This window comes from Equus caballus, chromosome 15 (assembly GCF_041296265.1).
Source record: "Equus caballus isolate H_3958 breed thoroughbred chromosome 15, TB-T2T, whole genome shotgun sequence".
Classification (NCBI taxonomy): Eukaryota; Metazoa; Chordata; class Mammalia; order Perissodactyla; family Equidae; genus Equus; species Equus caballus.
Window position 1 is genome coordinate 64337825 of NC_091698.1, and position 24532 is coordinate 64362356.

The following is a 24532-nucleotide window of genomic DNA, read 5'->3' on the forward strand; positions in this document are numbered from 1 at the left end:
CTGCCCAGTAAGGGTTTGTCAGAAGAACAGGACTGCCTTTTTCTGATTAAATAGTGAAAAAATTTCTGATTAAATGTGAAAAAGTCACCAGAAGAAATCGTTTAAGTAGGAAACCATATATAGGAAACTGATGAACTCTGCAATTCTTTGTGAACCTTCTTTCCTGCTGAACGGTTTAAGCAACATTCAGGAAAAGCAAGAATTATTTGGATTTTAATGGATTTTAGTGCTTTTGGCACAAAGTTATTTAAGTCTCTGTCACTTGATACTATCTCCAGTGGACATGTCTGTTATTTTTCAAAGTTCAAATCAAAGATGTTAGATGTTTGAAGTTTATTTTACGTTTCTCTTTTTAAAGTATGTTGAGGTGAGTGTAATTTTCATACTATTTAAATCATCTTAAAAGTTTGGTTCATTTCCACGTGATTGTTTATAGTAAAAATCCCTATCTAATGACACCGTGATGGAATGTATGTTAATAGCTAAATGAGTGCCCCTGCTCTCATACTGTCAAATGTGACAGTCATGGGGGAGTTTCCCCACACCCCGGGTGAAGGAGTGTAATAGTCCAAAATAATCTATGACAGCTTTTCCCAGTGTGTTCTGGGGAACTATGTTAATAGGCTTCACTCACAAAATAAGGAATTTCTACAGAAGTAAATTTGGGAAATATTGGGTTGGACAAAGGCATACAGTTTATTTGCTGTGGGACATCTCAGCATCTTCAGTTGGTAATTAAGTGCTGTGAATCTCTGAAAGATTGGAATAAGTGTTCCAAACTTATTTGTCAGGAACTCCTTGACAAATATCTCTTTAGTACTAATGCTCATAGTATAATAATATACTCATGTTTATAACATCATATGCACTGTTTTCAAACATACTGGTCAAGGACTTCCTGAAAAACATCTCTCATGACTAATGTATCTTGGAGCTGACTTTAGGAAGTATTGCGTTAAGATGTGATCCCATAGGCTCCTAAGCCTACCTGATATTTCCCCAATTCTAGAATTACTGGATCAGCTCTGAGTTAGTTTTGTGTAGTTTGCATCCTCTGAGGTTATCCCAGAGTAGATATGACTTCCAGGGGTCTTAAAACATAAAGCTGAAAAGAGCAGCAATGAATAATAATAATAACAACAATGATAATACTTCACAAGTAAGTATACAGCATTTTTTTTCAAAGTGCTTTGAAATATTGAGTCACTTGATTTTTAAACAAACTTCTGGTAAACCCAGTTTGTTATGGCTTTTCTAATTTATGTTTGAGGACGCAGAATAAGTTAGAAAAGATTGGAAACTTGTCAAGTTTTCACATTAGGTTTATACTCCATTGTCCTTAGCTGTTGTATAAATCATGATTATCTAAGATAATACTGCACATTGTACGACCTGAGAACTAGGAACTAGGCCAGGGGTCAGCAAATTATGTCTCAGGTTAGGCAAACTATGACCTATATTCGTATAGGCCATTGGGCTAATTAGCATCTGGGCTAATGCCTGCTTTATTTTTTTTAAATAAAGTTTTATTGGAACACAGTTGTACACATTTGTTTATGTATTGTTTGTGACTGCTTTCACAATGCAATGACAGCATTGAATAGTTGCAGCAGAGACCATGTGGCCTGCAAATCCTAAAACATTCACTACCTGGCCCTTTATAGAGAAGTTCACCCACTTCTCATCTACATCATGGTCTGAACTAGAGACTGTATGTAGATGTTAAAATGCTGTTTATGTTGCACTGTTTATAATATGTAATAGTTAACAGAAAACATCAGCTAAGTCCCCCAAAAAGAAACCTACATTTTACTGTTAGTGTAAATGACACTCATGTGTTAATTTACACACATTCCTATGCATTAATTATGGGTTTTAGCACACTGCAGTGCTAGCTGAGCCTGCGTCCTTCAAGCACAGGGTTATTTAATTATTGCTGCTAGAGGCTTTAATCAAGTCCTTCTTATAGAAAACAAACAAATGATTAGCCTTTACATTGCAGGCATAAACAGGAATTTGACTCATGAATTTCCTAATTATACTGCACCATTTTGGAAATCAGATGGCATTCAAATTCTTGCTGCTACTTTGTATACAATTTCCTTTTGCAAGATAGAAGTATAGGATAAAAAAATTGTTGTTAAATGTGTTAAGATTAAAGTTAGATTTAATTTAAATATTTTTTCCCTATTTGCTCATACAGAAGGATTAAATAGAAGTAGGGAAGTAATGCTATACATTTTATATGACCTTTACTAACTTATTCTTACACTAATTCTGTGAAATATATTTCATTATTTGCATTTTAAGTATGAGGAAGTTGAGGCTCAGGATATGAAATGACCTGCCCCATGACACATTAGAAAGTAGTTCATGGTAGAACCCAGTTGGGACTCCTAATCTCTGTGCCCAGCTGTGGGTTCTTTCCACTATGCCTTGCTGCCTCAGCCACAAGGCTAGGGCCCGTTCTCTGTGATTTCTGTGACCAGTGCCTAAAATGGATCAGCTCTTCCCACTTTTCTTTTCCAGGATGTGCTTTTTAGTTGTGCATGACAACTGGCGAATTAAATGCACATCCTCAGTTTTATAGCAGCAAATTGTCCTACTTACCGTTTTAGCTATGTGAAAAATCAATTCTGAAATAAGATCTGTAAGTTCCTTTTTAATTTTATCTAAACAAAAACAACCAAGCTCTGCATAGTTTGAGTGCTGAAGCCAATTTTGATTTTATCAGAGATGCAAGGTGGTTCTTAATTTCTCCTCTGCAATCCCTTCCATCATTTGCCAGAAATCAAATGCCAATGTCTTCCACAAATAAAATTTGCTTCTTAAGTAATTGTCCTTAAGCAGTTCTTGGAAGAATTAGAAAAAAATTATTTGCTACACGAAATTCTTTCCGTTTCTTTACCATTTTCTAACATATTCTTAGTATCTCTGCAGAATATATTATTTTTTGAGAGTTATTTCGTTTTGCATTTTTCTTTACCTTTATGTGGAAGACTGATCTGGGCTAGATCGTGATCCTTCTTTTATTTTCGCAAAGCTGCACAGAAGTCCTCACAGACCAGGAATTTTTCTGGAGGTGACTGCTTCTGATTCAGATCTTTCAAGGCCTGTGGGATATTTCCTAGGATATGATTCTTGATGGGAAAAGTTACGTAGAGGAAGTTAGTCATAGTTAGGGTCATAATCCAGATTTGGGTTTTATAGAACATTTCCATTATTACAGAAGGTTCTATTGAACAGCACTGGTCTAGAAAGACGCATAGAGATGTTCCTAGATGTATGTCTGGTTGCTAATGGCACTTATGGTTTAGTAGCCCACACTCTGGGCCTCAATTTTTCATGTATAAAATGAAAATAAAATTATATGTGAACTCCATCTCTGTTTGATGCAGATGAATTTTAAGTGTTCTACTCGCAAATTCTGATATATGTGGTTTCAGTTGCCCCTTTTTTGGGAGGGGGGATTAGTTAATTGCTTATTTTTGAGCATTTTTTCAAACCATTCAATACAGGAATCTGTTAGAAAATTACAATTCCTGTTTCTTATTTAAAAATCATGTGAAAAGAAAAAAATTTAGCCAAGTTTGGATTATTACCCTTATTTAAGAAGTATGCAGCTTTGGTCTGGTTTGTTAACTGAAGTCTGTTTTTCAAACAACTTGGTTGTTGTTGATACCATTTCTTTTGGAGTTGAATTCAAATTTGTAACCCAGAGGCCAATTAAGCAAGTATTTATCACGTTACAAAAGTGAGCCTTTCTTTGACTTGATTTTTTAATCTGTTAAACAAGATAATATTCATTTCAGTTTTAAAATTCTAAAACACTAAATTTGTAAATACCACTGCACCTTAAATTCTTTGTTTGCAAAGAGAAATGTAGTCAGAATTTCAGGAGCCATAAATACGGTTAAAGAACAAATAGGAAATAGTTACATTTCATAGTGTGTTGTTTTTAACGTTAGGCCTTGTATGGTAATGCCTTCGTGGGAAAGTCAGTGAAAAATTAAATTGACTACTGTGTGATTCTATACAGTGATACTTCTGCTGCGTTAACTACAGTATGAAAAAGTATTCTAATCAACATACATCTCCTTGGAACCAGAAGACGTTTATCACATTTACCAGATTAGCATCCCTAAAGATAGTATTTAGAAATGACTAAAGAAATCTTTATATTTCTCATATACATAATTGATATAGTTGCTTTAAGTTGTTTTAATTGGATGGAGCACATTATTAACTACACATCAGGTACCATGATGACCAGTTTAAGTGAAACCTGAGATTTATGGGACCAAAATCCAGAGAATGCCATTTTAAATATCTTTCTGATTTTTAAAGTTTATTAGGACTCAATTGGTAGAAGACTGAAATTTATTTCAGATCATTTAAAAATATCCCTAGTTTAATTGTGTTAAAGATTCACATCCCCTCGAATACAAATATGTGAGTTTGACATATCTCATTATAATTAACAAATCATAAAATTTATTAAAATTATGAAAAATAAATTTGATTCTTATAATTTCATTAAAATCATTTAATTTACTAAAAATATTTGTTTTTCTTTCTATCTTACTATAAAAATATCTTGAAATATTACATTATATTCAGTAAACAATGATAGTATTTCACAGAAGATAATTTCTTAGAAAGAAGCTCCATAATAGGAAGCCATTATTTTAGTGGGGTTACCTGCATTCCAGTTTTTTTCTTTTGACTTACAAGAGTTTGCTTCCTATAAACATGCTGATAAGCCTTTATAGTACATGCGATTATTTTGAAATTTGCTAAACTTCCATAAAATAGAGGAAAGAACCTAGAAAACCTGATTTCTACCATTTGATCATTCGTTCCTCATTTATGCCCTCATATTTGTTGTTTACTATGTGCCAAGCACTGTCTAAGAACTGTGTATAAAGTGGTAAAGAAAACAGATATTATTTGTACCCCATTGGATTTTAATAGTTACCTACTTTCTTCTTAAGTGATCATGGCCACATCATTATAATTAAATAAGAGTACACAAATGGTTTTGTGAATTTAGGCGATAGTTGTATTCTGCTGCATCACCATCTTCTTCCTCTTCATCATCATCATTGTTGTCGTCATTGTCAGATCTACTTCAGAAACAACAATCCATGGAGGAAACACTTTGGAAATGCCTAAGGAATGAATCTTGAACTGCCTCAGAATGATATTTTAATAGAAACTAACATGCTTCGATTTACTTTGTCCAAATAAAGATGTTTCCTGTTGTTAAAGTTCCTTACTTCTGATATGAGAATATAATAACTAAAGGTGGCTTATTGTGGCAAGTAAACTCTGCCTATGAAAATAAACGTACTCATCCTCGTCCCACATTGCTGGTTTCATAGAAGCTAAGCAGGAAATTAAGATGGGAAATTAATTACCATTAAAACATTTATTAGGCAACTCCTATATGTGCACACCGTTCTGGAAGCTGAACAGAAGAAGAGGAATAGAAAAGGCACTGCTGTTAAGCAACGTACAGTTTGTATAAGGAAGCCTTAATGATTATAACGGCATGGCTCACATAATTAAACAGATATTATGTATATATAAAATGCTTTACAGTCTGTCATTATTGAATAAGTGGTTCCACATTCTCTCACTGCTAAGAGTCACAGCCGCTCTATGGAACAAGTTAAACATTTAGCAAATGGGAAAAATGAAATGTTTAAAAAAATCTATCTAGATCCTAAAACTGATCTGTGGTGGCAGAGCCTGGAAGGATCCTATCTTCGGGCTCATTGTCCTTTCCGATTTCTTCTTCGGGGAGAATGAGATGAAGCATTAACGTACTGCATGTTGTCAGGAAATGCCTGGATTCTCCAAGTTTTCTAGTTTCTTGGAGATTCAATGTATTTGTTGACTGTGACAATTTGTTCAAGTCATTTTTCTTCTCACTCTATATTTTCACACATATTTACAAACTTTGAAGTGATTATTTAACTATTTTGTGTTAATAGGCCCATTTAAAATTACCAAATCTACTCTCTCAGTCAACTCCATCCAGAATATTTTCTATACTACTCTAAGAGAACAATACTAATTAAAAAAAGAAAATGAAGCCATCTATTCAGTATTTCAGAAAATAGTGGCTTTCTACTCTTTTTCCATCATGTTTCTCCCATGGGTTGAGTATTACTTGTAACATTGCACATTTTGAACATAATTTATTTCAGATAGCTGTGAGATACACATTTCCTAAACTACCAGGTACTGGCACAAGCTACATTTGCTAGCAGGCACTAGCCATTTCACATACTGTACATATTGCACAACTGTTTTTCTCTCCGTTATTATGAAATATCAGAAATCTGTTGTTTTTGTATTATATTTATTATTTTATGTACAGGTAACTTTTCTCTAGTAATACAAGATCTAAAATAGTACTGTCTTAGGTCAGGCTGCTATAACAGAGTACCATAGATGGAGTGGCTTATAAAAACAGAATTTCTCACAGTTCTGGAGGCTGGAAGTTGGAGATCAGAGCACCAGCATGGTTGAGTTTAGTGAGAGCCCTCTTCTAGGTTGAAGACTGCTGCCTTGTTGTTGTAACTTCATGTGGTGGAGAGTAGGGGGGAAAACAAGCTCTCTCATGACTCTTATAAGGGCACTAATCCATTCATGAGGGCCCCATTCTTCTTACCTCATCTAATCCTAATTATCTCCCAAGTGCCCCACCTCCTAATTCCATAATATTGGGGAATAGGGTTTTAACATATGAATTTTGGGGAGACATAAGCATTCAGTCCATTACAAATACTGAGTCAGGGTGCTGACTCTGGCTTTGCAACATATATCTTCTTCTCTGGAAATAAGATAAATATTAATTATGTTGTATAATCTTTCAAGCTATTCTAATGCTGGGAGTTGGACTAAGATGTCATATTACCTCAGTACCCTGTGTCATCTGTCCTTCTCAGTACTTAATTTACTTACCAGACAACAGCTCATTGGGATTCTGGATTAAATCTTATTCACTAAGGTACTGAGGCTATAAATATATTTTTGTTGCCATTCTTACACTGTCTCATTTAAGCTATGTAAAAATGGAGATTTGATATCACTAAGCGGTGAAAAGGGGCACTTTTCTATAATAAAGTGAGCAGTGTTTCATTTTAGGAGCAGATCTACATTCTTTAAATACTGAAAATAGACTTGGCAGGTCCACTCTAAATTTTTATTGTATATCTTATTCATTCTTTATCTGAAACTTTTTAGTCCATCAATTCATCCTCCAGATGCTTTTGCCACCTTTTCTTTCTTTTACTGTTCCGCAGTTAACGCTTCCATAGTCAGGGTTCTATTTCTATTCTTCCTACTCAGAGTTTTCATATGCTTACTCAGTGGTGCATTTATTGTCATGTAATAGCCCCTTAATAGGATCTTAGGCTTTCATAGAGTTAACTAGAGATTTGAGCTGCTTCTTTTATCCTTTTACACTTCCTTGTCTCTTCTGTATTTCAGTGTTGTGGAAATGTTGATGGTTTTATTTGTGCATTTGGTTATTTTTCTATAGTATGTTACTCAAGAACAGGCCTACATTTATAGGAAAGAAAGTCTTTGACGTATTATAATGTAAGAAAATTCATTATGTGAGATTGTGGGATGGAGGGTACTTTTTACTAATTTAAAAATCAGTGTTATTATTAAACTATTATGTAAAAACAACACCACCAACAAAAAACATTATGATAGACTTACAGGTAAAGTCTCTGACAAATAATATTAAATGGCCTAAGGGGGAATACTGAGAAAAGTCGGGGGAAATTGAGAGTAAGAAGATATTAGATTGCTTATTTAGTTTTACTTGAAATTCAAAACATGTTCAGCATTTTCTCATTATCTGTGAGGTTTAAGGGGAAAGACTTAAGACAAAAAGAGTTATACTTGTCCAGAATTTGAATTATTCAAAGACATTTTAAATTGAAAACAGCAAAATTTTTATCAGGGTTATTTCTCAATTGTTTATTTTAAAGTAAAAATGGAAATATTACACAGTTCTCCACAGTGCACAAATGGAGTAACCATATCTAATCTAAATTTATGTTTTCTTTAAAAAATATGAATTTTAATTATTTCATTTTGTAAACAAAAATAAAAAAGAATATATACATTAAATTAACACATTTATACTAAAACATATTGCCAGAGAAGAGGCAGCTTGTTTAAAACTCTTAACAATGCTGCCCAATGGAATTTTCTACAATGATGGAAGTGTTATCTGGTAGCCGATGGCCACATGTGGCTATTGAGAATGTGGAATGTGGCTAGTGCAACTAAGGAACTAAATTTTTAATTATATTTAATTGTGATTAATTTTAATTAAAATGTAATTAGCCACACGTTTCTGGTGGCTACCATATTGGACAGTGCAGTTAGAAAACGCTTCTCTTTTAATATGGACAAACAAATAAAATTAATTAAATGAAATAGAAAGATAAAGAGAGAAGGTTATAATTTATTTAATTATTATCAGTAGATAAAAATAGTTCTAGTGGAGTAAAGTAGTAGTTGGGTTATCATTGATGGTATTATCAAAATATTTGTTGTAAAGAGTTTTCTTATTCTATCCATGCTAACTTTTGTAGAACAAAAAAATCATTTTGGAAGAAAATATCAAAGTTTGAATTTGTTCGTGAAAGAAAATACTAAATAGCTTTATATATGTGTGCATGTGTGTGTCAGAGAGATGGCACACATGCTTGTGTTGATGTTTAGGAAGGAGTTTATGAATTGAAGTGGTTATGATATCATTGTATTGCCACTCATTTTAAAGCAACATTTAATGAATTATAACTTGATGAGATTATTTTGAAAATTAAATATTCGGCTTGGAAGTTGTTTGGGTCAAAAGAATACAGACTTTCTAGTGATCAGAAAGCAGTTTACACAAATGTCAAGACATTATTAGTTGTATTCATATTATTCTATTTTTAAAAATAAAATGAACTGTTTTGATTGATGTAATTAATGTCAAGATGCTTTACAAGATTCCAAAAAAGAAATTTCTCTTTATATTTAAGCATGTTTTCTTAAGCACTGAATGACAATTTCAGGAAAACATAAGATGGAGAATTGTAAAGCTGCCTTAAAAGCATGTATTTGATTTTATGGATCAGAAAATCAACAGATAAAGGATAGCTTATTCAAATTCATGGCTCCCTCTTCAACATGGGCTTGCATTCATATGGACATAATTAGGTACTAGACAATAGCCCAAACAACTACATATATGAAATCTTTAAAGATATAGAATTGGTTGTAGCTATTAACAAACTATTTTCTTCTTAGCCTATAGTATAAAGATTTTATTTTAAAAAGAAAAATAGGAGTTTTGATGGTGTATTTAGTTTTTCTCTCTACTTATCTATGGATTCAAATTTTAAAAGATTAGAACCTGCTGTACATTTCCCAGGAGATTTACTGTACAATATGTATGTAAAAGGAATAAAAGTAATATTTTTACCAGATTTGCAGTGTACAACTAAAATAAAAGGGCAAATACACTTTATGTGACAAATTCATATCATGTTGCTAATCTTCCAGAATATTTGCCTTGGAATGAAGGTGTCTTTTTGTTTCAGATATTTTAAACGGGAAGCAAAATTTTACATGCTATGAATGAAATGAACATTTTCCTTTACATTTGAAAGACAACAAGAAATTTTTGGAATAATTCTCCCTTTTATTTTCAGCTGTTAGAATGCCCATCGGTAAGCACATTTACTAGCCTGGGCCTGCTTTTTGCTATTAAAGTAGAGCAAAGATTTTATCACTGTGTGTTTCCCTACCCCCAGAAAATAATTTATTCTAATAGTCAGGGAAGAAGAGTGTTGGGACATTTTTTTATTTAATAAGAGAAATTCAACAGTGTTAACTTTTTCTTTGACTTTATAAAATCAACACATAAATACAATTGAGAAACAAATATTTTCCCTAATTTTTTTCTGCCTTCTTGCAGCAGGATCAGTGAAACTATAACTACAGACTCCTTACTTCTTTTTTCTATTATCTTTTAAAAAAAGAGATGTTAGTAAATACATTTTGGTAATGTTTGCAGGAACATAACCCAGCCTTTTTAGATATTCCAGCATTACCCTATGTTATCCAAATTCTTCATGTTCATCTTTTTTTTAAACAAGCTTTAAAATCTACAGAAACCTAGACAAGGAGCCTTGAAACATACTTTCCATATACTCTTAGAATCTACTTTTTATTTGGGTATTTTGGGCAAGTCACCCAATCACAACGAGTTAACTGATGAGGTAATATAAAGACTATATAAGATAATGTTTATGACAGTACATTTAAGATGGTATGACTACCCAAGTATTAGTATATTATTTTTTATTCTTATTTCTCTTGAATATTTGGAACAAGTTACTTGAGATCTTTGTAACCTTTTATAAAATGTTTTATAAAAATTACTTTCACTCTCATTGTTTTCTGCTTTCCATTGGTTGATTCTAAAGAATGCAATAAAGTTTTGCTTTAACTTGATATTACATTATATTTAGGAAACAGAGATTAGCACAGTTTACACAGGAAATCCATCAACTTAGAGATATTAGATTTAACCAAATAAATTATTGATACTTGACCAGTTTTTATCTGAAAACAGTAATTTCAGATGATTTAACCTTAGGTGCTCTGGGGCTAAATGATTTTAGTCTTTGGAGAAGCAGGAGAATTCTTCATAACTATCTTCTTCCTGTTGAAATGTCCCATTCTTGAAAAGATTGCAAGATATTTGGTTTGGTTTAGGTAACATTTTAGTCAACCCCGAGAGACTCTTGGAAAATTTTAACATATGATCTAATGTATTTAACAACAGCAGCAAAACCAGTCCATTCCCTTTAAAATAGTTTTCATTAACTTCTGTAAAACTTTAAAATTAAATTAGCCATAAGTTATAAAATGTAAGTATCTGGGGTTTTAAACACTAAAGAAAATGAAAAACTATAAGTCTGAAAAACTAAAAGACCCTTCTAAGATTTAATGCATTTTTTCTTCCAGACTATTCAGCACATTTGTAAAGGTTCTATTGAATTAAAGATTACATGAAATATTTCTTATTTTACAATAAAATTTTATTTTTTTAAATATATATGTAGGTCAGTTTTATATTGTATGAACTGTTTATTTCCATTCATTATATACAAATCTAATTTGTTAAGCGCTAAATTTAGGATTCATTTTACAATATGGTTTACTTAGTCATATTTAGTGCCACGTCCCCTTAACTCAATTACATGATAGGTTTACTTGTCTCAGAAAAATTAAATGCATTTGTTTTAGACTAATCTGAGTACCTAAGTAATACTCTGATGAGTAAAGTCAGAAGTATTTGAAAGTTTATTGGGAAAATCCCTGAAATCAAATGATTTATGAAAAAATTGTATACATCCAGCAGATGATAGACTGTTCTCTGAAATAAAGGGCCATTTGTGTCCTTCAGTGGAAGGGCTACTCTCCATCTTAATGTTGGAGAACCTAGGATACATTGTGGAATATTCTCTGCTGGTAACACACAAACCAGAGGATGTCTCCTGTTCACTTGTTTACACGGAAAGTCATATCTGAATATTGGCACATCCACATTACCACTAGAAGGAGTGATAGGTTGGGTAGGTAGTGGGAATGTGTTTGTTTATTCTCCCTTTTGCAATCCAAGAGCTTTCATGCTCTACTGTCTAAAATATGACGACTTCAAACTCTTAGAAAGGAAGCGCTGCTCACTTGAACCAGCTTTCTTTGGACAGTTGTGCAGTGGTGGTTGAGCTTGGGTGGGAGAGTACATGATAAGCACCCTGCTCAATATTGTCTGTCAATTTCGTATCATGAAATTTTCATTTCTCACTAAGCAATAAAACAATAAAAATGAGTGACATGAGCACACACACTATAGACTGTGCTTGTCACAGTTTTTATGATCACTGTTAAATGCAGTGTTCCAGCTATTGAATATAAAAATGTTAACTCTCAAAGTTTAGATGTAGGGAAGAATTGAGGCTATAAATGCAAAACAAAATCCTTGTAGTAGTCTCTCATGAGAAGAAAATTTGAAATTGTGTTTAATAGAGTTTATGTGAGCCATTCAATATATATTTCAGTATATTGGCTAATAACTATTAAATTCTACCAGGTCCGTTGAACAGCTTAAACACCACAAGACTCTGCCGTATAATTAGGTGTCCACACTTGCTTCCTTCTTTCCTGTAGCATTTTGAATTAAATAGCACAAACTTCTTTGTAACAAATTCGGCACCTGTGTGAAACAGAAACACAGGCGTATGAAATTTATGAAAGCACTCTTCCAAAAGTTCTTTGACTAAATATATTGAAACTCGTATCACATTTTTCCATGGAAACAATGCTGTAAGGCAAGGTAAACTTCTCAGACCAGTTCACAAAGGATTCATTAATTCCGTAATATACTTGAATCATAGTGTTGTACCAAAAGTATAGTGGGATAGTGCCCATAATGTTCCTAGGGAAAATGTTTTTAAAGTTCCAAATGTGATGCCAGGAACATCTCTGCTGCTACAAGTTGGTTTAGACATACCCCTCCTTTCACTCCTGAACAGTGAAGAGAGAGAAACAAATTAGCTACTCTAGTTGGCTCCCCTCATGCCCTAGGACCAGATTCCAGCAGGCCGGGTGGCAGTGTCATTTAGGTGGATTTAAAACAAGTGCTGAGGCCACGTGTTAAAAAGCGTTTTTGAAACTAGCCAGATCCCTGCCCAGGCTGTTTCCTTCCTTCCTGAAGCCTCCATAATGGACCTTTATGCTTCATTTTCTGTTTGAACCTCCTCTTGGTTCTGGCCAGCATTTCTCTTCCTCCAGCTGACTGCTACACAAATCCACAGCCTCAATGATTTTCTCCACTGCCCAGTCCTTGAAGTATTCCCAGACTATTGAGGTTTTCTAAAGGCTTTCTCTCCTAACACCAAAAGAAAAATAAAACAAAGCTACATCCTGTTCCACCATGGGAACTAGACTCTGCAATACTGGCATTTAATCCCCAAAATGAGGGGTAAAATCTTAAAACATAATGTGAGGGGCTAGAAAGGTGAGGATAGAAGCAAGCAAACTCATGTATGTAAAAAGGAAATAGAATTGTGTTCCTCATTCCTCCTTCTGCTGGCTAAGACCCTACTAGTTTTGCTACTATGTACCCAACATTGAAGGGCATGGATCTGAGTGAGGAGCCACCTTTGGTAGTGACTATTTTGATGGAAGAGAGAGGGAGCCAAAGAAAATGAAGGGAGCCTGTCATAGGCAACTAGCAGAGAAGGAAGGAAACCAGGGAAGAGAAGGAATGCCCAAGTGGTGACAGACTTCTTTTGGCCAAGTTTTAATGTAAAATGTAGCACGTAAGTTGACTATTGCTTGTACATTTAGATGAAGCTTTTCATATTGCTAAACTTAAACACTGATTGTACAAAAAGCAGTTATTTGTGATATTTTGTTCAAACTTTTATTCACTAGTCATGATTCAGTTTCTGTAATGATAAAATTAAAGTTACTGCCCTTGCATTCTTGTAAGCTGGGGTCCAAAGGAAAATTTTTTGTGGAGATGCTCTTTTTAAGTAATTTAAAAACATGCAATTTAACAGTCTGCAGCTTTGCTTTATGACAGCATACAACCATCATTCATAACATGACTGACTGTGGTGCTAGTTCCCATCATTGTGAGGGAAGCTGTCTTATCTGGAAGAAAAATAACATTTAAGGTATCTTTTTCATGGTTTTGTATTTATTATTTTCACAATCAAAAGAAAACAAGAGTGTGGTCTTTATAGGTGGCATGGTCATCATAGGAGAGTTGATTCCTAAGAGACTCGCTTCATGTGCACGGCAGAATTAGGCCACAGAATTAAGAAGCCAGGGTTTTCTGCAAACCAAGAGCTTTTCCCTAAGTTGGCAGTGTCCACAGGTAAGGCTGGATGAAAAGTATTTAATTGCCTAAGAATCTATAAAGGGAAAGCAAAAGTTGATGTGATGAGGAAAAACTATTCTAACTTGACATTCATTGTTTAGTTCAAAAACCAAGTACAAAGGAAGGAGAAAAGGAAAAATACGTGGAGAGTGATTGTAAACGCTAGAGCTGCCACCAGGTATAACTGTGTTCAAATTCTGAAGTAATGTAGCTTAACAAGTTGTAAATCAACTAAAGGCAACAGATGGATACCAAAGGGTTGGGATAAAATGAAACAAGGAAAGAGAAGTTTTTTAATCCTATGATTGAATCTGAAAATACATAGAAACTCAAGGAAAATTGTTCCAAGCCAGTTTTCTTCTCTTTTTTTTTAATTTTTATTTTTTTCATATAGGAGTTAATATATTACCCTTCCTTTTACTCTGGTACTTTGACTTTTTTTTTTTTTTTTAAATCTAAGTCTCCTGGGACAGATGATTTTTCTGAACTTGGTCAAGTCAGGATTTGTTTCCACATTGGGCGAGACTTGGATTTGTATACAAGGAGTCCTGTTAGTTAAGCTGGTTCTCTTTATGAATATTAACTCAGAAAAATGTGGATAGCAGAGTGGGATCAATGGCACCACAGTGAAACGACTCACTTTCAGGGGACCAGAACAATGACCTTGATTTTATTAGCACAACGTCCTTTCCTGATATCCTCCTTAGCTTGTTTATACAGTTGGTGTCAAGCCTGGGCCTGTTTTATTTTGTGGGTTTGTTTTTCATCTCTCTTTTCCTTTCAACTTTCAACCAGGACTTTATTGAACCCCTTTCTGGGATTGTAGTGCTCACAACCCTCACAACCAAATTTGCCAGTTTTCTGCTTCCAGAGGTTAAATAGCATTATAGTAATTGATAGACCTTTTCTGCACTTGGCTCTCCTCTAAATTCTCTGATTTTGTTCTTTTACTCTACATATTAAACATTCTTATTTAAAAATACACATCTTAAATGGGAAAGACAATTTCAAAGGACAGTTAATGTCAAACAAAAGTGGATCCTAAACATTAAAATAATCTATATTTTTATATAATTTCCAATATAAAGCAGTAAAACAAAACTATAATATCTGTGATCGTGCAATATTAAAGTTGCCATGAAAACTAATAAATTCAATCTAATTCCTTATCTGGTAGATTAGAAACCAAAACCAAACCGAAGATCAACATTTCAGCCCAAATATTTCAATGTTTTTTTGGTGTTTCTTTTAAAATGAACTCTGGCAAACCAATTCTTTTCTATAGATGTTATTGTCTACATTTATCCACTAGCTGTTTTCTGTTGTATATTAAGACCACATCAGTAAATGTGCCTGTGTGGATATTTCTTTTTCCAGTTAATATATTTTAAACAAAATTGACGATTTTTAATTCATTAGTAACTTTAACCATGAACAAAGTTATTTGTTGAACCTTATGAAATGGTGCATTTATAGTTGTTTTTCTCTCAAGTTTCTACACTTGCTATTGTTTTATTCTTTATAAACACTTTTGATCAAATGACCACTTTAAAAAGTACAGCTAGGGGCCGGCTAAGTAGTGTAGTGGTTAAGTTCTCATGCTCCACTTCAGTGAGGCAGGGTTCACAGGTTCAGATCCCAGGCAGGGACCTAGCACCACTCATCAAGCCACAGTGTGGCAGCATCCCGCATAAAATAGAGGAAGATAGGCACAGATGTTAACTCAGCACAATCTTCCTCAAGCATAAAGAGGAAGATTGGCAACAGATTTTAGCTCAGGGCCAATCTTCCTCACAAAAAAAAAAGTACAGCTAATTAAATAAAACATAAGAATGAGGCTAGAAATGTCAACATGGATATACTTTACTATTGAAAAAAATTTGATAAATACTGAAACGTTTGCTCCACTCTAGGCCCGTAAAACAGTTTCCTGTTCCATTTCTTACCTGGATGCCAAGCCCTGTATCTCAAATAGTACTTGAATTGTCTAGTGGGTACTAGTAATAGTTTAAATCCCATACACTTACATTGATTATAGGTAGGAAATACATACAAAATCTGCTTGTATATATGTGTGTTTGTATGTACACATAAATATGTACACATATGGAAATAAACGAAAATATGCAAATATTACATAGATGTATGGAAATATAAGGGAAAGTTCATCAAATGTTGTCATTATCTTAACTACATTCATGTTCACACCCTAAACAGAAGTACACAGTGAATAAATCATGATAAACCTTGCCTAATGGACAATTCCCAAGTGAAATTTTCTTGCAGTGATTACTTTTTTTACTTAACATTTTTTAAAGTTAGTATTTTATTAAATTATAATATACTATCATTATTTGCAATAAATTATGAACACACTATAAATAAACCAAATAAATCCTACAATTTAGTTGTGTAAATTTATGGTGTGTTTCTTTAGGGAAAGAAATTGAAGTATTAGAAATACTTAAAGGCCATGTTGGTAAATGGATTACATATTTGGTAGAACTGGAGTGTCTTTAAGTGAAATTTCATAGCTCTTTGCAATGGACTTTCTTTCGTCCAAGTCCAAATCAGAATTTAGAACTAGAATCTTTTAGAATTGTGAAAAAAACAAAAAAATTTTAAAAATAGTTGTCTAGAAAAGCCACACCAGCAACATATAAGAATAGCATTTGCTGGGGCTGGCCCCGTGGCCGAGTGGTTAAGTTCGCACGCTTCGCTGCAGGTGGCCCAGTGTTTGGTTGGTTCAAGTCCTGGGCGCGGACATGGCACTGCTCATCAGACCATGCTGAGGCAGCGTCCCACATGCCACAGCTAGAAGGACCCACAACGAAGAATATGCAACTATGTACTGGGGGGCTTTGGGAAGAAAAAGGAAAAAAATAAAATCTTAAAAAAAAAAAAAAAAAAGAATAGCATTTGCTTTATACAAGACAGCAAAAGACTTTTCACAACTCCTTGCTGAGGACATGGCAGTTTTACTGAAATTTCATCTCACACTCTTTTAAGTGCTGCCAATGGAAGGGAACCTGCTTCCCGTGATTTTTGTTTTTCCCTTTGAATGGTAGTGATGGAGCACTTGCATGATGTGTTTGGTGCCTTGCATGAGGAAGACATGCAAAGGCAAGGTCCAGTCTGCATGCTGCTTAATGAATGTTTTTCCTTTTCTCTCCCTCCTTGTCATGTGCTTTCAGAAGACAACAATGTGGAAGGTGGGTGCTTTCTACTTTATTTTCCAACTCTCATTTGCCTTTTATTTCTTAGTATTAATAGAGTACATCTCAAATTTAGACGGTAAGTTGAACTTCTTTCTGAGCATTTGTTGATTTATGGATTGTGTATCACTTTTCCTATAGAACACACACTCTCTCAACCCCATCAGCCCCAATTACACGAAACTCCTTCAACCTTAACTCCCACCCTTGATGGATTTCCATATCCCATATGAACCTTAGAATACTTACTGCAGTGTTCTGTATGGAAAAATGATACAATCCTGCTTCTTTTAAGTGAGAAAGTATTTCTTTGCAGTTTCAGAACACAGTGCATGATTCTTTCTCCATTTTTTTCTTGATTAAAATGATTTCTTTTGTGTTGGAAATGTTTAGCATTACATCATCTCAAGCCCATTGGTTTAGTTTCAAATGATTTGATTTATAAAAAGATAGAATAAAATACTGACTATAAGTAAGAGGCATAAATTTAGATTAAAAAATAAGCCATTGGCCAGTGGAAATGAAAGCATACAGCACACCGACGTGATCACTGGTAAGTATATTTGTGATATCCTATGTCTGTTAAATAAAACTATATTATTTATTCAGGGTTTTCTAAAATTATTTCTATCAAGGAATTTTGAAGAAGTTATACATTTTTTCCTGTGGAATCCAACAAACTAAAACATATTTTAACATTTTTATTTTTAAAGAACTTGAATGCATTAGTTGCTGCGCTGCCAACTAAATCTGTAAAGGATAAAATGCAAAAAGAACTAGGTAGAGCAAAGAATTGTGAAAGGGAAGTTGATGTTCTGTTAACTTATATAATCTTGCATAAACAGTTCATTAATATCTGTATGTCAGAAGAAAGCATTTAGCGTATTTTATTTTGCTCCAGTATTTTGAAGCGCAGCCATTCTATAAAGATAATGTACATTTCTACGGAATGATGAATTTCTTTAAAAAAAAGTCCCCATATAAGGTTATAGATAAATAGCCATTAAAGTTCCTAAGATTTGAGTCTGAAATAAAAAACAATTCATGGTAATAAAAGCCGATCAGTAGCTGGTTTCAGCATATTATTTGTGATTCTTTGATGTACGATATAATTGCTTAGTTGCTGAACATTTCTGTTCCATTATTTAAGTAAAATAGCTTAAACTTTAAAAGAAACCATCAATGACTGTATATGGCTTCTGTTTTTCTATACTATAATTTTAATTGCATGTGAATATGCACTTGATAAAGATGATATTACCCTGCAGATCTGACATATTTCAAATCCATCTAATATATATTGTGCATGTTCATTGAGAGCAAAAGGCTTTTTTTAAGTATCTTTTCAACTTCTTTTGTATTTCCTTAAACATCCTGTAAAATGTTACATGTTTTTGTTCTTTCTCTTTAAATCCAATTGCATTCCACGGGGCATTAAAATCAGCCTAATAAGCATGAATGCCTCTCTTCTAATACACACTCATCCCATGAAAAATTTTGACAAGATTTTCAGAGTATAGGCCCATAAACTATTGTAATAAAGTTTATTTAATAATAATTTTAGCATCCTTATTTATAACTCAACTTTGGCAATATAGACAAGTTCCCTTAGAGGTAGGAAGTCTAGCAGGAGGAATATGAATGACTTAGATTTATTAATTTCCATCCTTACTAAGGCGGTACTAAAAGCCATTAGAAGTATCTATTATGTTTTTTAAAAATTAGATCTTCTACAAAGATAATTCCATGATTTAGTCTACAAAAAAGTTATCAACTTTATTAGGAAATATGTATATAGTAGTTTTAAAAGTGAAATTAAATGAAAAATTATATAACCTGGCCAGATAAGCCACTATTCCTAAGCATATAAAATATCGTGAATCACCAGGAGATCATAAACTTTTTAATCTGCCTGTGTGATTTTTTTTAAAATTACTTAGAAAATACAAAAGGAAGCTAGATTACAGAACCATTAAACTGTGTTAAATAATTTTCATGTTGTGTTTATATGATGATTTGTAATTGTATCTGCCCCGCAAGGATGTTTAAATATTCCTAAAATTTTTAAGGAAGTAACACAGATTATTTCAATACTGATGCAAGTAATGCATAATGTTATGTAGCTCAAATAAAGTCTCAAATATATTTGAAATAACCCTGGGAAATGAAATATAAATTTTATTAAAATTGTTGTATGTGTACAATATTGCTCTAAGATTTTCCCGTATTCTTGAAATGTATACATATTGAGGAGTATCTTTATTTTTTAGTTAGAATAAAGAACTAGAAATTAATGCCTTCCAGTAAAAAGTGTCATCTTGGATAGTGAAAATTTTTTAAAAGAACGTTGGCAGTATTCTTTAGAAAAGGAATAATCTTCACTCTGAAATTAATTGTGAAGCAAGAGTTAATAAATAATTAAACTAAGTAAATTTAGTATTCTTTTAGAAAACTTCCTTGATCAAATTATCTGTGATATATATTATTATATATATTATTAATATATATGTAATATATATCTTAAAAATGTATACTCATATTAATTCATGGTTTAATGTTTAGGTAAAATGCTAAATAGTTTTGTTCTCCATGGAAAATTACTTGAGCCTATTTAAAGCTGATCCATTGTTTCTTGAAAACATTATTCTGTAGTAACTTCTAACTTTACAAGTGCATGTCTAGTGATCTTTTTTGCATTTGAAGAAATTTAGTCAATTGCTACCTGTGTCAGACAAGGAGACATTTCTGCATTGTCATTTCAGTGTGACTAAGGATTTTTTTTTTCATTTAATTATGAAACTGCTCATTTTTTGATGAGGGGAAAATGATCAGACCCAGCCCATGTTTCAGGTATTCCTTTTGGGTATTTAAAAATATAATTTCATCACCAAAGAATGACAAGCCCTGTGGGGGCAGTGTTCAAAACAGTCTTATCAAAGGGCATGAAGGGCAGATGCAATATTTAAGGGATTGGTTGGATTTTAAGTCATGCTCTCATGCTCTTGATTGTTCCAACTGATACATAGAAGAAATACACAGTGCAGCATATGCCAGTGTTTAAATTGCAGTTCTATAACTCTTTGCCCCGAAGCATTCCAACCAGGGGTTGAAAGAATGCTTTTTGATTTGTCTTGTGATACAGACATGTCTCATAGGAAACAAGATGTCTGTCACTGAACATTTTTGTCACCGTGACAACCCTGCCTTCCCATGCTCCCTTGTTTATTGCTGACTGTGCTCTTGTTTCCCTTCAAGGTCTGGCGCACCTGATGATGGGCGACCAAGGTATGGGCTCTGTTCCTTTTCCACTCTGCTTTCAGTGTTTTCTTGTTCTGTAGCTGCTTTCAAATCATCACTGCACAGGATGGGCAAATGCTTGCAAATTATCTGGCTGCAAATTAAATACGTAACTTTTGTTCACTTTTTTCCATGTGTTTTTATCCCCTTTGTTTGTTGGTTTGATTATGATTTGCTTCTTTGAGTTTTATTTTCCTTCATTCTTGGCACTATGATATCTGCAAGTAAATGAGACATAAGAACTTGTGATTGAAAGTTTTGATACATTTATCAGCACATGCAGTTAAGGGTAGTTATAGTAAAGAAAAACTGAGAATCATCAGAAGTTAATTTCTGAAAGAGATATTCAGTTTAAACTATTGTACCAGAAAGAGTCCATTTTTCACCCATGCATGGCAGTTTGGGAACATGCAGACATCTTTGGCTTCTGGCTTCTAGAATGCTGAGTATAGTGTTCCACAGAATCAATACTTTTTCTACCAGTAGTCATTGTTTATCTCCTTTTTGTGTAATCTTTTAAAGTGAGCATGGGCTTTGCAATTTCCTTGCATGCGTTGCCTTAAAAAAAGGAGACAGATTTCTCAACATGTACTGATTTCATCTGCGTTTGTCTTGGAACCCTTATTTATACTTTCTTGTCTTGTTTAATTTTCAGAGAGTAGTGCATTTACATATATTCATAATTCTTATTGTTGTTTCTCTCCTCTTTATTCTCTTTGTATGGAAACCCTTTCTTCATGGGACCATTTCATCAAATCCATAGGTAAAAGTAAAGGTATTACATTATTTTATTTCTTTTTAATATCATCTGTATGAATTACAGTGTTTCTAAGTTATGCAAATGTATTTAGACCTTTTGACATTAGTAATGGGCACTGGGCGGTAGGTATCAGTGTTAATGGATATTTTATGAATTTAAGGTAAGAAAAATACATCAAAATGTTTCACTCCTTTTTTTGTCTCCTAGCTCTTTAGAGTGATTTTTTTCATGTCAGCTGCATATATAATTAGTATATTTAGACATTAGCTACAAGTTTTGGTGTCAGTTTTTGCAGTAACATTTAATAGCAGTTAAATGATGAGTGTAGTCACCATAAATATGTATCCTCAAACATTTAACTCTGGAGCTCACCTGCCCCAGCCATTATGCATTGGGATGTAAGTCGAAGCATGTGCAGCTTTGAAATGGTACTACTGTGGGCTCATCACCTTGTTGGCTGCTAGTTATCATAAATACACATTAACTCATGATAACCTGAAAAGGCAGTATCATGAAAGAGATAAAGGTGCAAGACAAGCCCATTCTTTCTTTTGTGCATATTAACTTTGTTTTAAGAACATTATCAACCAGGTGTACATTCCTGAATCACTTGGTAAGTCGGGCATGTGTACTCTTTGACAGCATCGGTGCCAAATATAAAAGCATGTTTAATTTGTCATTTAGAACCATCCACATTGTGTTTAGTGTTTTCATTAAAAGGAAGTAGATGATATGCAACTGTGGTAAATATGTAGCATAGCCTTTCAATTAACCACTTTAACTATGAATTAGTGATCTAGTTTTTTTTGGTTTGGGGCTTTTTTGGTTATTGTAAATGCAGGAATGTGTCTTACTCTTGAACTCTCGGAATCTTTCGTATGCTCTGAATCTTAACCCGGTGAATTGGGACCAAAGCTCAGAGTTCTGCACCTTTACATTGGTGTCATCTAGCAGGGAAACTTTCATGCTTGAAAAAGCACTTGAACACGAGCTGGGCAATAAGTAAGAAATTATATCAAAGTTTTGAATGTGTGAAATAGAGATTTAGAAACAAATGTTGTTTAGATAGTTTGAGCCAATAAAAAGAGAACATATGCTATTTCACTTTGTGTTTTGGTCAACCATTTCCAATAAGATAATTTAATCTCATTTTGAGCCTTCTAGCTACACAAATGACAATATGTATCAATTCTTTTAGAGATTTCGTGTACCATTTGAGATATTTTCTAAGCTATTTTTTTTTTTTGTGAGACCAGATTCCCATCCACTTCCCTTTCCTTAGTTGGTGTCTCCTACCATGTTCCTCAGTATAGGACTCAGGATGGCATAGAGGGAACTGTATTCATATTGTATCTTACTGGCTGATGAATATATGTATATGTGTTTGTATATGTGCATGTATATAGTTGTATGAATGCATGTATATACACAAAGTTTCTAAATATATACACACATATATTCAGTATGTTGTGCAAAACTAACTCTTAAAAATAGTTTTTTAAATTATATAACCATTTAACTCTACATGTGGAATAATTCATAATTCATCTTTATATGCAGCTGATATTTGTTTTGGTGTAATTAACACTGTGTCATTTAACTTCATTCAATTTTATTATGTCAGTCTTAAACGTTTTCTATTGACATGTGTGTCAAACATATTTTTACTTCACCAATTTTCATCAGTTAATTTCTCAATTAACACAAAACTACAGAGGACAGGAATTTGGTTTTTCCTTTTCATTCTTCTATTAATGGGACCAGGATGCTCTTTGATGTTAAATGGGGAAAGAAGATTTTAAGTTGGACTTGGGTATTTTGCAAATCAGAGTAGTCACCTTCATATGTTGCTTAATTAGATGTATAGAAATGAGAAATGTGACTTGTAAGTCTTTAATTGCAAATTAATTCAACAAATATGCATTCTAGAACAAAAATACAATCTTGACTAAGACATGGCATCCACATTCAAAGAGTGTCTATGTAATAAGGATGTGAAAACATGTGGAGAAGTTAGTATAAAGGACAGAATGGAAGTGCTATGAGAGTGATAAAAAAAGTGTGATTGACATTCAACAAAGACAAAGATAACATGAGTCAGGGTCTACTTTAAGTAGATATGCTTGCCTTGTGCAACCTGTTGGAGGAGTCAAAAATGTCTAGAAACTTTACACTGTAGCTTCCTATATCAAGTTCAATCCTAGCTGTGCATGAAATAAGTGTTAACCCTTCCCAGTCTTAAAATAACTGATTTGCATTGTAAATTAATGCTTCCCAAATCTTTCGATCACAATACAGTCCTGAGCATTTTTCTTGATACCACTTTTCTCTTTAGGAGTAGCGAATTCAGGGGCTCTGGAATGAATATCTGTGGGTCAGTGTCTTTCTTTTTTGAGTACAGAAGAAAAATTGGATTCAAAAACATCATTGTTATCATATTGATTTCTTCTGTACAGATTCTTAAATATTTCTAAATTTTTAAATGCCCGATTATAGATGAATGCATTTCATTAAAAAAAAAAAAAAGTAGCTCATCTAAAGAGAACATTCTTTCTGATAACTTTCTTTCTCTTCCTCCCCAGTCTTCTCTCTAGAGGTAAGCATTGGTATCAGTTTGTGATGTATCCTTACAGAGTCAGTGTGGATCCTTCCATACTCCCTAATTAATTTTTCAAGGTATGGAAACTGCAGAATCCCTTATCAATTTGTACATGACAAAAACAGCTAAGTCAGCTGGACCCCTGTTAAAGATCATTGCTATGTGCTGGCAGAATCGTAGTAAATGACATGGAAGGTTTCTCAGTCTTCCTGTAGGCCGTCATGCCTAGTATTTTCAGTTGATCATTCTGTTTCAAATTTTAGAGTCAATTATTTGGATTTGTTTTCATGTTTTTTTCTAAACAAGGGTATGTCGTCTTTAATTGGACATGCTTAGGAATAAACTTTGTTTCAATTATAGCTTTCTTTGGGATAGCTGAAGAGAGAGATTGTCCAGAGCCAAGCTTGCTTCTGTGGGTTGTGGCTAGATGGATCCAAATGGTCTTTGTGAAATTGGGTTTGCTTTCTTTTTTGGCTTGAAATTTGTCAATGGTATTATTAGGATCATGAGTAATGTTAACTAGTCTCTATTCTATTTAGAATTTAGGTTTATTTACCTGGGAATTTAGTTGTTTTTTGTTTTTGTTTTTTCTATGTGTGTTTAACTGGTCACTTCACTCCAATGATTATTTGCGTTTTACTCTAATGATTGTCTGAGAAAAATGATTAACCATTTAAATC

The 24532-nt window shown here is 33.4% G+C and overlaps 1 protein-coding gene across 44 annotated transcripts in view; it reads left to right on the forward strand.

Annotated features, from left to right (window-relative positions):
• The window catches only part of NRXN1 (neurexin 1), a 1070775-nt gene that overhangs the window by 84365 nt on the left and 961878 nt on the right, over positions 1–24532 (forward strand). For 17 of the 44 annotated variants that reach the window (XM_070236351.1, XM_070236341.1, XM_070236344.1 and 14 more), the window contains exons 3-4: positions 17176–17193; positions 20452–20481. The exons of 22 other annotated variants lie outside the window; for them this stretch is intronic. In XM_070236351.1, the coding sequence (XP_070092452.1) occupies positions 17176–17193; positions 20452–20481 (48 nt within the window). The remainder of the gene's footprint in view (positions 1–17175; positions 17194–20451; positions 20482–24532) is intronic. 5 more of the 44 variants (XM_070236342.1, XM_070236345.1, XM_070236352.1 and 2 more) reach the window with 2 other exon arrangements.